The 16,687-nt window shown below is 34.1% G+C and overlaps 1 protein-coding gene across 2 annotated transcripts in view; it reads left to right on the top strand.

The window, feature by feature from the left end:
* The window catches only part of LOC144973047 (pyruvate carboxylase, mitochondrial-like), a 48,791-nt gene that overhangs the window by 29,193 nt on the left and 2,911 nt on the right, over window positions 1-16,687 (top strand). Inside the window, exons 16-23 of one of the 2 annotated variants that reach the window (XM_078915025.1) lie at window positions 991-1,119; window positions 2,191-2,306; window positions 2,942-3,121; window positions 4,036-4,182; window positions 4,878-4,979; window positions 7,997-8,137; window positions 10,555-11,648; window positions 12,378-13,692. In XM_078915025.1, coding sequence (XP_078771151.1) covers window positions 991-1,119; window positions 2,191-2,306; window positions 2,942-3,121; window positions 4,036-4,182; window positions 4,878-4,979; window positions 7,997-8,137; window positions 10,555-10,803 — 1,064 coding nt within the window. In that variant the 3' untranslated portion in view covers window positions 10,804-11,648; window positions 12,378-13,692. Of the gene's footprint in view, window positions 1-990; window positions 1,120-2,190; window positions 2,307-2,941; window positions 3,122-4,035; window positions 4,183-4,877; window positions 4,980-7,996; window positions 8,138-10,554; window positions 16,677-16,687 lie in introns of those variants that run through there. The other variant, XM_078915017.1, reaches the window with a different exon arrangement.

Genomic DNA, 16,687 nt, shown 5'->3' with positions numbered 1-16,687 from the left:
CCCCTTGCCCTCATAAATCATCTCCTCATTATATATTAGTTATGTCAAAATTATTTTTTTACAGTAATGCTTATTTGTATATTGAGTGTGTCCCTCTTTGGGAATATACTATGGCAGGTTGCAGATCTTTCTGAGAAGGTGGTGGTTGAATGTATGTGAGGTTTTTTTTTCACTTACAAATCATTTCTCTGAAATATATGCAAACATTTATTTGTATATACATTCAATTGCAAACTTCATGGCTGGCATCTCACATTTTCTTTGGGGGTCTAGTTATTACTGACATTTTTCTATCTTTACTTACTTACCTAATCCTCTTCGGGCCTTGAGGCACATAGGGCATCCACCAGACATCTCCAATTTTTTTGCGGTGGCTGTATTCCAGGACAGGCCTGCTTCCTTTAATTCTTTCTCCTTGGTCCTTCACCAGGTTTCTTTGGGTCTTCCCCGCTTTCTCTTCCCATCTGCTGTCCAGTACAAGGCTGTCTTGGGAAGTGATCATTTTTTCATTCTGACCACATGACCCAGCCAACACCATCTTCTTCTTTTTATTTGGCTTTCAATACTAGTGCAGTCAGCTTTCTTTATTTTTTAATTTTAATTTTATTTTTGTAGGCTAAAATATGTAAAAATTTCTTTTTAGACACTTGTTTTGAAAGGTTTCTATCTTTAGCCTCTTTTAACTATCCCACCATTTTCATATCTCTTGCGCTGAAATGACCTTAAAAGTGCTGTATAACTCCAAAATACAAACTAATTAAACAAAGAAGTGGGAGCAAGTTCATAGCCTCCACATCCTGTAGTTATGAGTTGAGACAAATTTTTGGTTATCAGGCTTATAGTGCTGGAGAACTGTCTCAAAATAGTAGATAATATATTGTGAACAGTCAGTTCATTAAATGAGCGCCAATTCATCCATACAAAGCCCTTTAAAAAGTATGGAATACATAGCAAATATATATAATACAAATTCCATGATTTTTTTTGCAGGTCTTAAACTTGATGATGTAACAGCATACTCTGCCTATTGGGAACAAGCTAGAAACCTTTATGGCCCATATGAATGTACAGTCACCATGAAGAGCGGCAATGCTGACATATATGAGAATGAAATACCTGGTGAGGAAAGTCTTTTTATTTCTAGGGGAAAAAATGTTTATTGGCCTTTTTGTTGTTGTCGATAATACTTGATTGTAATAAAAGCTAAACAAAAAATTGAATATGTATTATAAGAATAGCTATCAATAAGACAGTGTCTATCAATACCTTTGTTATTTACCATGCATGTTTAACAAAATGTAATAGTAGGAGGAGGTGCAGGCATTCATGTCACAAGATACATTTGCCACAGCTTTACTTATATGTTGGAAAACACAGTGGCATATATTTAACCAACACCTCTTTGCTTTTTGAGGAATGTAAGATTCCTGGTAAGAGATATGCATTGAGGAAACGAAAGTATATTTTTTAGCATTGATAGGCTTATAAGATGTTACTTAATTCAGACAACATTCAACCACAAAAAACCTGTATTCTCCTCATTAACCGCACAGTCCACTTAGAAAAATACTGCCATGCAGTGTGTCACTTATATTTTACCTTCGAGCGCAATGAGCAAATGTGAGAATTGGCTCTGTATCCAACAAGTATGCAAACATTTCTATTTGCATCACACAGTGTGGACCAATGACTTTTGATTTGTGTTATAAATACGATAAAGCAAATAGCCTAGTAAAACACTTTGTATATATTATGCAAGACATTAGCCTACATCGGTCCTCCCCACATCATTGTTGTAAGTACATTCCCTACAAAACTGATATGATAAGTATGCCTGCTATGTGTTTTTAAGTTCCTAATTCTGTTTCGGTCATTCATTTCTTTTTTTTTTTTTAAAGAAGAGAGTAGCATAAGAGCAAATTACTAGGGTTTGTGCAGCTTTGGATGATACAGGAAATATTCTATATATTCATTTTCACAATTGAAAGAAGAGGCCTTGTACTGGTACCACTTTGCTCTGATCTTTTTAGATTATTAAGTGTTCTGTTTGTTGTTTGCTGAAAAAGGTTATAGCCAAAAGCATTCCTTATATTTTTTATTTGTTGAAACAATCAAATTGTATTTTTTTTTTTTTTACCCAGTACTCTTATAACTCCAGACAGTCTATTATATTCAAATCTGTAATTTTAGGTGGCCAATATACTAACCTCCAGTTCCAGGCCTTCAGTCTTGGTCTGGCCGATCAATTTGAAGAAATCAAAAAGATGTATTCTGTAGCCAATCAATTGCTTGGAGATTTGCCCAAGGTAAATTTTTATGTTATTATATAGAAGTTATCAGGGTAATGATGGCAATATATAACAAAATTATATAGGGAATAATAGTGTCAAAGTTGTGCCCTATGGCTGATAAATTTTAAGAAATATTTGCTGGGAGATTTACCCAAAAGAAACTCTTGGGTTATTATAGTAGAAGGCAAACAGAATAATGGTGAGAATACTTAATGAATATAGTGTATAATATTGTTTCTGTGGCGGATCAGTATGAATTCAATTGCATTGGAATTTATCCTTTGGCAAACATTATTATTGTGACAAACTTGACAACAAACGACTGAGAATAATTTCTTAAAATGGAATTTGAGATTGTATAAACCAATCCAGTTCAATTTAAATCCATTTGCAGATTGTTTTTGCCTTTCCATTTCATAAAATATATCCTACACTTGAACTTCATGTAAATAATGCAAATTATTTAGAATGTGATCAGTTTTTTTTTTTAAATTGTTCTCAATAGTGTTTTTTTCTTCTATGCAATTAGATTCTCTCTTCATCGATGGTAACGTCTGGTCCTTTTTTTCCACTTTAAGAGACTCTTGAACATATGGTCTATTAAACAAATAATGAAAATTATTCATTTTTCTCTCATGAAACTCATGCAGGTAACTCCATCATCCAAGATGGTTGGTGACCTTGCCCAATTCATGGTCCAAAACAAGTTGACTGCTGAGTTGGTTCAGGAAAAGGCAGCAGAGTTGTCTTTCCCTTCATCTGTGGTAGAATATTTCCAGGGATATTTGGGAGAACCACCTGGCGGGTATCCAGAACCACTTAGGACCAATGTAAGATTTACATACATGGCACGAGTCATCTTCCCCGTCACCTCGTAATAGTAAAATATAACAAAACATAAAGGTGGACATTTATAGAGCACATTTCTATGGATTCACAATGCTGATTGATTTATTCTTCCAGCGGGCCAATTGGCATCAGTTTTCCATTTTATACTGTATAGGTGACCTTTTTGCACAGACATTTATACAATGTGCAGCATTGTCTTTAGTCATACATTCTGTCCAATAACAAGATGTCTGTAAAGTGCCTAATGTAAGGACGCAACACTAGAGACTGTGTTCTTTCTTTCTTACCCACAAAATACTTTTTATGGATAATGTATTTTAAAAATAAAATGAATACAGTTTTTTTAAATATAGCTCTCTTGTGTTTGCTTGAGTGGGCAGTAGAATAAATTTGTTTGATATTTTTTCACTATGATTGCTATAACCTTAAGAAGATTTTTTGAACTGAGTTGTCATTGTTATCTTTCATTTCTAATATTCATATTCTAGTTCCTTGATCTTCTGTTATGGGTTGGAGAGGTCAATATAACTATTTCCTTGTTTCCTCAATTTATTTTCCTCTTCTATATTGCTTTCGTCCTAACTCGGATCTTTCGCTTAGAGGGTGACAGCCATATATGTCTTTCTTTCTTTTTTTTTTTTCAAAGATGGTATATTTTTCCTTTGAATCATTCCCTTTTTATATTCCTATATAATTTTTAGTTTATGGTACATTACAATTATCGAAGAGTTTCTGTGATGGTAGGGATCCTGTGCATGTCGTGCTATGACTGTTAGGTGCTCTCAAACTAGATATACAAATATATTGCTCTACTTCCCTTTCCTATTTGAGATTTTTCCCTTGTCTCACTTCTAAAAATATTAACACAAACATTGTGTGTTCATATTCAATCCAGGTTTTGAAGGGCGCTAAGAAAATAGAAGGAAGACCTGGTGAACACATGGAACCTTACAACTTTGCTGAGAAGAAGGATGAATTGTGTGGAAAATATGGAAATCACATCAGGGAGGAGGATGTAGTTAGTGCTGCCCTTTATCCCAAGGTAAATGACCAAGTATCTTATATATTGTTTATTTCAAGGTTTGGTTTTTATGGAAGATAAGTGAAATGCCACATTTGTTTTGAAAATCAAATAAAAAGATTAACAGCTGTGAAATAAAATTATCATAATTCTTAAAGTCCATTTTTGGCATGTTAAGAAAGCATATTCAATCTCCTCATACATCTTTACCCCAAAGTTTCAAGTTTTTGGACTGTAACTCAGTTTTCAGCATCTAAATCACCCTTACATAATACTGTTTAGAGGCGATGGGTCACACATTCATTTTTTTCTCTGCTATAGTTAATGGCCCTCGGGCTTTAACACATCCGTTTTGAAATCAATTTTTGATAGAGCTGTAATGATTGCCCTGTCTATAATTCTCATAGATTTCTTGTCATTCAAACCAAACCTGTCAAGATTTACAACTTTATTAAATTGTAGGGAGAAATGGAAGCAGCCTTGTAAAATTGTTCTCCATACGGAATTAAAAAAGAAAAACATCATTCCTTCTGAAAAGATCATTCATTTTCTCAAATTGCCTTAAATTTTGAATTTCCTTTTAAATTTTAAAATCATTTTATATTATTTTCAAGATGAAAAATATTTGTCTCTGCAATTCTCTTTGAATGTAATGCGTTTTTTATACTTATCACTCCTCAATTGTATTAAATTTAATTTTTGAATATTTATTTTAGGTGACTGATGATTTCTTGGATTTCCGTACAAAATATGGACCAGTTGATAAACTTGACACCAGGACATTTTTAGTTGGACCGAAAATTCCATCTCAGACAGAGGTAAGACTATAAAGTTCCATAATACGGTGGTTTCCGCCTAAGTGTTTGGTAGTCGTGGCATACACAGGTTTAATGCTTAATGGTATATTATATGCAAATAATCCCACACTTCACTTGAGTATGTCCTTCTTATGAACTATAAAATAATTCCTATTTTCCTTTCTTTATGAATGCAACTATTTAGATTGTGCTGATTGTTTTCTTGCTTTAAACGATGTTCACATATCTATCAATTTATTCTTTTTAGTTATATTTATATATATATTTGACTTACAAATGGAGATTTTTATTTCTTACCAAAATGTTGTCTCAGAGCCCAACTTTTATTATGAATGGAGCAATGGTTTTATTGTCACTTATCAACATTTTCTAATATTTAAAGTCTTATGTACTGATCTACATATTTCTTCCCGTCTCTACCAGGCACCTGTAAAATTTATTAGGTGTCATAATCTGCTAAACAAATTAAGAAGAAAAAATACACTGATCACACAATCATTTGCCTAGCTTTACATGTCTATCATTCATTGACTAGATTGTAGGATGAGACATGTAGTAATAATGATGAATAAAGCTTTGACAACATGCCTGTCTGTGGCAATTTTTTTAAAAATGCACTCACAGAGTGAAGTGTGACCAGGCACCCTGATTTACAATTTGATAGAAAAATTGTTTCACAAAGAAAACAGGCACTCAGGTGGTATGCAGTGTTGTGTAAATCGCTGTGTTAGTCATTTAAAATGTTGAATGTATGTGAATTTATAGATTTTTATTTTGTTTAAGGATTAGATCTTTAAACAAAATAAAACGATGACATCCATTTAGAATTTGCCATGCACACTGATTGGTTTACTCATGTCCTTTAGGAGACAGTCAAAACATTCCAACAATGATGAGAAAAAAAATCACATATAAGTATTAAAAGTAGTCTTGCTTCCCCTCTCACTGTTGATGTTTATACTGAAATGTTTTGACATTCTTCATTTGTCCCAGTCCTTAGTGTTCACACACATTTTTGGTAGAGCATTCAAATGTGTGAGTGTGTAGGATACAAATGGATGTTTTGGAAACGTTTTGAGTTGTGAGCCTATTATGTCAATGATTTTGAAAAGGTGCTTCATTGCTTTGTATGAATTTAAAATATTTGTCTAGTGTTTTGGTGAGATGCGGTCAGTGTATTCAATGCTTTGAACATGAGAATGAGTCGTTGTCCTCTCAAATTACAAATGATAATTTAATTGATTTTATACTATTGTTTGTAAGGTTATTCTGAGTTTTGTCTAACAGATTATATATCATGTCAATGTTACACATCAGTCTGCGGGTGGTTGGATGGGAGCATCACCCTTGAATCATATACCTATGATGTTCGCATGGGTGTACAATCCGATAGTGATGTCGTTTCTTCTTCTCTTTACTAGCCTATCCTGCTTCTTTGGTTTGTGATTGTATTTTTGATAGGGGATATTTTTTTTCTGTAAATCTTCTGCCTGTTTGTTCTTGGTTATTTATAATGTAGCTTATGATATCTTTAGGTTATGATTTTGATTTACATTTGTACTATTTTTGTTAGATTGCTTGTTTTTTTGTTTCAGCGGTCTCTCATATAACCTCAATTGTGTTGGAAGAGACAACTAAACAACAAAAAAAAAAAAACAACACATCTATGTCTCGTTGCTCTTCTCTCTCTCATCTATCTCTCTCTCTCCTCTCTCTTCTCTCTCTCTCTCTCTCTCTCTCTCTCTCTCTCTCTCTCTCTCTCTCTCTCTCTCTCTCTCTCTCTCTCTCTCTCTCTCTCTCCTCTCTCTCTCTCTCTCTCTCTCTCCTCTCTCTCTCTCTCTCTCTCTCTCTCTCCTCTCTCTCTCTCTCTCTCTCTCTCTCTCTCTCCTCTCTCTCTCTCTCTCTCTCTCTCTCTCTCTCTCTCTCTCTCTCTCTCTCTCTCTCCCTCTCTCTCCTCTCCTCTCTCTCTCTCTCTCTCTTCTCCTCTTCTCTCTCTCTCTCTCCTCTCTCCTTCTCCCCTCCTCTCTCTCTCTCTCTCTCTCTCTCCTCCTCTCTCTCTCTCTTCTCTCTCTCTCTCTCTCTCTCTCTCTCTTCTCTCTCTCTCCTCTCTCTCTCTCTCTCCTCCTCTCTCTTCTTCCTCTCTTCTCTCTCTCTCTCTCTCTCTCTCCCTCTCTCTTCCTCTCTCTCTCTCTCCTCCTCTCTCTCTCCTCTCCTCTCTCTCCTCTCTCTCTCTCTCTCTCTCTCTCTCTCTCTCTCTCCCCCCTCTCCCCCCCCTCCCCCCCTTCAATGACTATGTCTATAATTAAAAGTAAATATAGAAACTTCTGAAATATTACTATTCTGAGAAAGACAAACAAGTTTATTGAAAGTTGTGAGTGATTTTCATGATCAGTGGTCATTTCAAGCACCATGCTGTAAAGTTAATTGCTTTTAGCACAATTGGAAAATAATAGAGATCAACATCATTGAAGTTCAATCTTGTTTGTTTTCTCACTAATTAGTACATTCACATTGTTTCCTTTCTAAGTCACGAGGGATAGAGCCATCGATTGTACATTGTTTAAGTGAAATTTAATCACCAAGTTCACTCAATTCAAATCATCACTGAATACAATACTTTTCAACATTCATTTTACACGTTTACTAAGTGTGTAACTCTTACTACAATAGATCAAAAACCTATTGTGGAGTGATTTATCTGACGTGATTTTTTAATTTATTATTTATTTATTCCTTGTTTGTTTTTAAATGATGTGAGAGGATATGGTTTTAGATGGCGTTGGTGTCTTCAATTGTGGTCAAGTTGAAGCATCAGATATGTACTTCTTTTTCTTTTATCAGGAGTTTATCTGGTTTTGCTTCACGTTCTTACTGTTTTTGTATTTATTTGTTGCTTTTCTTGGTATGTCAGCAAGTCTTTATTGGACAGATTAAAATGTTATAATTAGGAAAAAGCTTTTATTTGCCCTGCAGAAGTTTACAAGTTTCATCAATATATGATTGTATAACTCATTTAGGTTTCCCTCGAGAAAGGCAAAAATCTGCACATCAAAACATTAACTCTTGGAAATCTGGACAGCATGGGGGAGAGAGAGGTATTTTTTGAACTCAATGGAGGACTACGTTCAGTCAAAGTCAAGGATACAGAGGCCCAGAAAGTAAGGAATTCTTTTTAGTAAAAATTAGATCTCTGCTCTACTATACAGCTAATTTCAGCAGCTTCAAATTTCATATAGAATTATTTTTATTCCCTAGTGTGTTTGAATTATGACCCAGATGTGAATGGGTACATTGAAGAGATATGACTCTTATCTCAGGTTATTGAACTTTGCTTAGTATTAGATCTTTTTGAACATTTAAAAAAATAATTATATATATATATATTTTTATTTTTTAAAATTATTTTTGTTTTGTTTTGTTTGGTGGTGGGGGATATAAATTACACCACTTTACCGTCTTCAATAGAAGTTATCTGTGAATAATCTAGAAATTGTTTCTGGATTAAGATGTTTATCAATTTTATATATTTGAGACCATAATATGATAAGCCCAAACTTATACCCTGAGATACTGAGGCATGACTGGAGTTTCATTGGATACTGTACGGTTAAATTTTGTTAGTTTGAGTTAAAGCTATTAATGATATAGCTTATCAAAAACCTTGAGCGAATAAATATATTTTTTAAAAACAAAAAGCTTGAGCATTTATTTGGCGCAATATCCACTAAAAGTACTCAAAGAACTTTACATCATAAATGTTTTTGTGCTGAGACATCCATATGAGTTGTCATTTTAAAGGTTTTTTGGGCGGCTAATAAAAAATGTTGGGTATAGCATTTATTTATTTATTATAGCCTCTCGCAGCCATGCACGTGAAATCATACTTTATTCACAACTATATGTAATTCATATGCATGAATTAGCGCTCAATCATCAGTTTTATAGCAAACATCGATTCACTATTTTATAAGGCACATTTTATAAATCACATTGCTGAGAGTCAAACCCAGTACATCCAAGTCATGAGACTCTTTGACCACTGGACCTGTTAGTTGTCAAATATGGTCATTTGTTGTATTTAAACAAATAAAACGGATTGGGGAAAACCAGTTAAAAATCCAGATGGTGCTGTCAATAACTGGTAACTAAGATGGTCGCAATTTTCACTCGAATCGAAATATGAAACTATTAAAATAATGAAAAGCTGTCATTTTAGTGGCTTAATAGAGGTCAAATTGTTACTTTATTTGGATAAATAAAAGTTGAATTCATGCTGAGCAATTATGTATATTTGCTTTTTGTATTGCAAGTAGTAGAAACATATGGAATTTCTCCCTTTATGAGGTTTATATTGAAACCATAGACACAAAATTTGAATATTTAAAATCATTGTTAAAACCTTATTGGGCGAGCATATGAAAAGTTACATGCAAATAATTCAAATCTTCATACTGATATGGAACTTGCATTTTTATTCAAAGGTAAGTGACTTACTCCTACACCATTGGATTGGTTTGACCTTTGGCATTGCAACAATTGTGTTATTTTTTTGTGTGTGTGTGTGCTGAAATGGCCTTAAAGTCTCAGCAGAACTCCTGAAAATAAACACACCAGGTTACTTTCATTTTCAGGTTCTGCATAAAATGTCTCAGGTGATTGAATAAATAAGTTGTTATATCTCTGGGTTTTTTGTTTTTTTTGTATTGTAATTGGTTTGTTCTTGGTTGTATTTTCTTCAAGTCCAAAGTGTTGTATTTTGTCATTCAATTAAATAGGTTTTAATGGCCTTTCTTTGAGCTTTTATCAATTTTCTATTTGTCCATTACACATTTTTCTCTTTTACTATTAAGTCTTTTTGTGAACAAATGTGACTGAAAATTACATTTGTTTTTTTTTTTTTTTTTGTTTTGTTGCTTTTTGTGTGTTTTTCTTTTGTTTTATGTTTGTTTTTATTTTTTGTATTTGTATTTGTGTATGGGTGTGTTAGCGATGGGGATAATTGATTAAAAATGTTATTTCATATACCCATAGGATTCGTTTGCCCATTTGGTTTCAATTAACTTAGAAAGAAATGGCCTGCTCAAGAAACATTTTTCTTTTTAAAATCAGCTCTTGGTAATTATGTGAAGACCTGGTCTCGTGTTTTCTCTTTAGTGCTTGACAAAGTAAACAGCTTGTGGGTGCTATCAGCAGAGTGTACTATTCACCTGATTTCCCTTCTATGCGACTATTTATTCTTGCCAAGGAGAATGGTAACTTGATTTAGCCTAGGGATCCTCTATATGGTTGGAAACAGAGGGTCGATTTTCACAGGCCTACGTCTTTTTGAGTCTTTGGGACATCAAGGTAGTTTTCTGCTGGGATCTCTTATCTTTCCTTTAACTATTCATCTTTATATTTTTTCTTAAGTGCCTGTGACTCATTGTTACATAGAAGAGGGAGATTGTGGAGATGCCTTGATGCCTTGCTTTAATATTTGCTCTAAGTTTTATGTATTGGAATTATCAGTAGATAAGCATTTTCCAGGTTGCTCTCAATACTATGTACCTATATAAAGTTATTATCTAATCTACAGGAATTGCACATTCATCCCAAAGCTGTGACCAGTGTGATAGGGTCAGTTGGTGCTCCAATGCCAGGTACCGTTGTGGATATCAAGGTAAAGGAGGGCGATGTGGTGGAGAAAGGAGAGCCCCTAATGGTCCTCAGTGCCATGAAGATGGAGATGGTGGTGGCAGCCCCCACATCTGGCACTGTCAAGTTGGTTGCCGTGTCCAAGAACATGAAGTTAGAGGGAGACGATTTACTGGTGGAGATTGAATAAGCCTGAAGTTTTATTATCAAAGATTTTCCATTTAGCGTGACATCTTCCAAGTACATAGTAATATTTTTATCTGTTACTACAATATCAGTGTTCTTATGTTCATTGTATATGCATATATTTCTTGTATATATTTTGCCTGAATTTTAAAAAAAATTATGCTTTCTTTTGTAAAATTCTTAAATGAATTTTTGTGGAAAGTTTTGGGGGTTCCCTCCCCCCCCTTTTTCTCAACGCAAATGTGTATAAAATGTATGTACATCATTTGAACATATGTCCACAGATATTAATGCATTTAGTATTTTGTTAGATTGATAAGAGATTCAAGTAATGCTTCCAGATTCTTTGATCTTAAGACCTTTAGATACAATGTTTGTTGTAATGAAATGAAAAACCACACCTCTCAGGTTCCATTACAATACAGAAGGTTGATTTCACTTTTGAATTTTTCTTGATGCTTTCATCAGATGCTTATGTAAACATGTGAGGCTGTGAAAGTCTTTCAGGCTTCTCTGTTTGAAAAATGTGAATTTGATAAGCATCAACGAAAGTTTTGTATGATTTTTTAAAAATGTTTGTAATATGATTGTTGAAGTGTTTTCTCATAGTGCATAACTTGGTATAGTTAAGAATTATTGTAAAAGACTTATGAAAAGACTTATGACAATTCTACTAAGAGTGAGATTACTGTACCATTCCTGGATTAAATCCCCCCCCCCCCCCCCCCCCCCCCACAATTCTGGTTCCATTTTTCCACCCAATTCATTCACGAGTTGCCATATTGTTATAGTGAATGATAATCATCTTCATTTTCCATTAAAATATATTAATTCAATGAATAAATCATGGTCATAAAAGAGCCTTTGCTCTATAGATTTTCGTTGAATGAATGGGATGACTAAGACCAACATTGAAAAATATTAAGCAAATATGGTAAACTATACATCACTTGATAGATTTCATCCTACCCCCACACTTAAGAAAAAGAACATCGGACAGATTATTTCAGCGTCATATAAAGATGTTACTGGATGGGGTTCCTGGCCTCCCATAGTGGGCAGGGAGGCACTTACTATGCCTTCTATCCCCTTATAGCTGTTTTCCATCATGCTTTCTGTCTTTGTATTGGGATGAGATTACTTGGTTTTGTCCTGGCCCTGACCGGATACCCTAGCTGGAAGGGAAACAGTCAAATTTATAGTTAGGGTTTTGGGAGATATTTTTTTTCTTGTAAATCATCTCTCTGTTATGCATGTATTGTTTTTGTTTTATATATGATTTATAAACATTTGAGTATATTCCTCTTAGTGGGGACCTGTGCTTGTGTCAGGATGAGACTTTTAGGTGATCTCAAACTAAGTACTTTGATAATGTGCTCCTGGAATATGCATCTGTTTCCTATTTGAACCAATTCCCCTTTGTCTTACATTTTCTTAGGTGCTTTAATTGTAATTCTAGAACTTTTTACTATCCCATTTTCTTCATTTTTACTGGCGCTGATATGACCAGAATGTGTTGCAAGCACTGTAAAACCCTTAAAAACAAAACAAAGATGTTAAAAAAGTAGCTGGTCTTAGTCATCCCATTCCATGGTAACAGAAATACATCCCAGATATTAGATTATGCATGTTATGTACTACAGCATTTTGAAGATAGTATTAGTTTTTGTTGAAATAGCAGCTTATATAAAATTCAGGTTGTGAGAACAACTGTTCTTCATATGTCATTGTTGTTTACTCCATACGATGTAAGGTCTCATAATATTCACTCAAGCGGGTGGTTGGATGGGAGCATCACCCTTGAATCATATACCTATGATGTTCGCATAGGTGTACGATCCGATAGTGATGTCGTTTCTTCTTCTCTTTACTAGCCTATCCTGCTTCTTTGGTTTGTGATTGTATTTTTGACAGGGGATATTTTTTTTCTGTAAATCTTCTGCCTGTTTGTTCTTGGTTATTTATAATTTAGCTTATGATATCTTTAGGTTATGATTTTGATTTACATTTGTACTATTTTTGTTAGATTGCTTGTTTTTTTTTGTTTCAGCGGTCTCTCATATAACCTCAATTGTGTTGGAAGAGACCTAAAGCAACAAACAAAAAAAAAAAAAAAAAATATTCACTCAATATTGTTGGGAGTTTGAAGACATCTTCTTAAAGTATTTATATTAAAGTTGATATTGTCACACTCTGTTATAATTTCTTGGCAATGTTATATTTGACTATTCTTATATGTTGTGGTATTGTCTTTTATAACCATCTATAGAAACATGTTTAGAACTAGTATAGTTTCATTGCCATATTGGCATAGTGAAGGATTGTATGCTTTCATAATTTTTTTTGTCCTTGTCTTTAAATAAGATTTATTTTGTTTTGCCTTTTGACCGTGGGTGAAAACCCCTCGGGGCAGAGGAATGTTGAACCCTCACCCCCTTTTTTACCTGGTCCTGTGGATTCTTCATAGGTCCATAGCCTTGCTATCTCTTTTATCACTCTAAATCTTGTCTTTACCGTGTGGCCTTATGCCTTTCTTTTCTGGTCTATTCGGTTTTGCCTAGGCACTGCCTGAGGTCTTATTCTCAGAGGGAAATAGTCGGATTCATATTTCTCTTCCCTTTTTTCTTTTTTTTTTGAGAGATATTTTTTTTTTTATCTCAATCATTTCTCCGTTATCAATGATTTATGTCAAAGTTAAATTTTTTAAAATGCATATAATGCTTAATTGTTTCAGTGAATGACAAAATCATTCGGATGGTGAAAAGGTTTGAACTGAGATATTTCCAAGTTAAGGTAGAAGGTCAATTTTTATAAAAAATTAGCTCTTGTCATAAATGATTAAATCAACCCTAAAAATGTTCCAAGCGCTGTAAACCCCTAAAAAGAAACAAAATATCCGTAGGCCTGGCTGAATTCCTTTGACATCCAAATGTAAGAGATGATATTTTCCGCTTGAAAAGCATCTCTTGTAATTTAATTTTGCATACTATGATATCAGAATTCATTTGAGTGTCCCCCATCTGGTGGTGTCCCATGCTGGCTTATCTGTGAGCCACTAGTTCCACAATATTATGAATTTGATGAATTAATTTTCTCTTCTATAGTTTTGAATTTAAATAAAATGCAATATCATTCAGGACCAAATTACTATCATGTAGAATGTTATCATTCTCAGATATATTCACCACTTCATGAATAGGACCAGAGTACTCCCATAAACAGTTTGTGCACCTAAATTATTTGCCTAGTGTTTATGGATTTAGTCTTATATGTCAATATGGAACTGTTTGAATTCAGTATCTGGATAAACATACAAATGATTTGTCATGAAATAACTCGTTTTTCATTTATGCAAGATTAGTGAAGTATTAATGACCACGCATACCTGGAAACAATTTTTTAATGCATTGTTGTGAAAGGTAAATATTTAGAAAAAGCAAAAGAGTACGGATATAAAGAAGTCCCAGTAGTGTGCTTTGCTGTAGCTAATGTTTTGTTTGAACTGAATGCAAGATTTCTATTACAAATTATAGATTGCATTCCAATTTACTCATTTTTTTTGTTCCTATTACAGTGTAGAAATTCCCTAGACTTGGGGAATGACTGACTTGTATAGTGGTCCACACTTTTTTTCTGCTTCGACTATCCCCTATGCTTATAGTTTATGTCCCTTGCATTTGACTTTGTGTCCTCCTTCATGAGATCCATATTTTCAGGAGCCCTCCCTTGATCTTTTGCTGAGAGGAAGTCATAGGATAGCTGAATTCATTTGTGAGGAATAATTTTATTATAAAAATCATGGCTCTATGATATATAATGTCATTGATACCGTTTTAGTGGATCCTTTCAAGCAAGGATCGTGTGCTGGTATCTTGGTGGAACTTTAAGAGATTTAAAACAGGTAATAGGGATAGATTGCTCTTGAAATAGACTTTAATTCCCTTTTTGAACGTCCCCCTTGTCTTTTTTTTAGCTGCCACTCTATCTTTGATTTTTCATCTTCTTTTCTATGCCACTGAAATTATAAATGTCGCAAGCGACCTAACACTCCTTAAAGCATATTACAACTTTCATAATTGTAACAGATTCTAGAATATTCTTTATCTGTTCATGGTGTTTTGCATAATTTCATAATTTTGTATAGTGCAAAATTGTTTGTGATCTCCTTTTGTTGCAATTATCCTGAAACTTCTATGAATTTTGTTTTTAAAATTTTCTTTATCAATTTTAGATTTTATAAAATTTATATTTGTGTAATATATGGATGTTTCTGAAATCCAGAGCTATTCTGATCTGCAAATCCAGTTTTATTAATTTCCCTTGTTTTTATTTTCTTTGCTGCCCATAAAGTTCTTTGAGATTGAGATTAAGAAATGATTCTATTGATTTAATATAATAAACAACCAATATACCTTACATATATTGATGGAACTACAAGAAGGGGGAGTTTCGTTTTTATGTTGCTTTCTGTTTTTGTTCGAGATGCCTTGATTTTGCCCATGTTGTATTCCACATGTGAGGAAAGCAGTTTGTTTTGTTTTGTCTTTTCTGTTGGGAGCTATTTTTTCCCTTTGAAATTGTCTCATTGAAGTTTCTTTCAACGTGTATTTTGTGCCAGTATCAGTCTGAACTGCTGAGTAGACATTTGACATCCCATGGTCAGTGTTGCTATGTCTTAAACCCACCTATATTTCCTTTTCCTGGTTGCTTTCTGTCTCGGTCTCTGGGTGGGGTTCCTGACCTCCCATAGTGGGCAGGGGAGTACATACTGTCTCTTCTATCCCCTTATATCTGTTTTCCAACATGCTTTCTTTGTCTTGGAATGAGGTTACTTGGTTTTGTCCTGGCCCTGGCCAGAGTCCTAGCTGGGAGGGAAACAGTCAAATGCGTAGTTATTGTTTTGGGAGATGATATTTTTTTCCTTGCTCTCTGTTATGTATTATTATGTTTGTTATTTTGAATGTTTAATGTAAGCATTTGAGTGTATTCCTCTTAGTGGGATCTTCTGCTGGTGTAACGGGTGAGACATTTAGGTGATCTCAAACTAAGTACATTGATAGTTGCTCTTGGAATCTATATCTGTTACCTATTTGAACCGGTCCCCTTTGTCTTACTTTTTCCTTAAGTCTTTTTAATTGTACATCTAGAATCTTTTCACTATCCAATTTTCTTCCTTTTTACTGGCGCTGATATGACCAAAATGTGTTGCAAGCGCCGTAAAACCCTTAAAAACAAACAATATATTGATTCATTTTGTGTCTTTGTTCATGATTTGTAAATCCATTTATGATAATGTTCTTTAGTTTCAAATGCTAAGGGATAAACAATTGGTTTTGATTGAACTTTGATTGACAGCTAATATTACCTTTTATGCCATATTACTCGGAATGTATTTTCCAATGATCTTTCTACTATCCTAGCTGGTGTTTTTTTAGCTGAGAGGGAAACAATTATACTTTTTTTTTCTTTTTCTTATGAATTTCTTTATGTGGTTGTAAGTTTTATATCATTAAGAGTTTAATTGCTATTTGAATGTGTCCCTTACGGCCGGGAAATCTAGATGGACTTTTTGAGTGGACTCGTACTAGAAATTGTCCTTGGGGTCTAATTCACTACTTCTCCCTCCAGAATCAAATGGCTCTTTTTTTTTTTTATTCACTGTTCTATAAGTTCCTTTTTCTGGACGACAATCTGATTTAACTGCTGGGTGGAGTTCCTGACCTCCCATAGTGGGCAGGAAGGCTCTAAACGTGTCTTCTATCCCCCTATATCTGTTTTCCAACATGCTTTGACTTTGTCTTGGAATGAGATTACTCGGTATTGTCCTGGCCCTGTTCGGATCCCTGACTGGGAGGGAAAAAGTCAAATGTATAGATTGTAAAGATTGC

Source organism: Berghia stephanieae, chromosome 1 (genome assembly GCF_034508935.2).
Source record: "Berghia stephanieae isolate SIO BIC M18660-M18661 chromosome 1, UCSD_Bste_1.3, whole genome shotgun sequence".
Taxonomy (NCBI): Eukaryota; Metazoa; Mollusca; class Gastropoda; order Nudibranchia; family Aeolidiidae; genus Berghia; species Berghia stephanieae.
The sequence above is the reverse complement of the archived record's forward strand: the minus strand, read 5'-3'. Positions and strand labels throughout refer to the sequence as shown.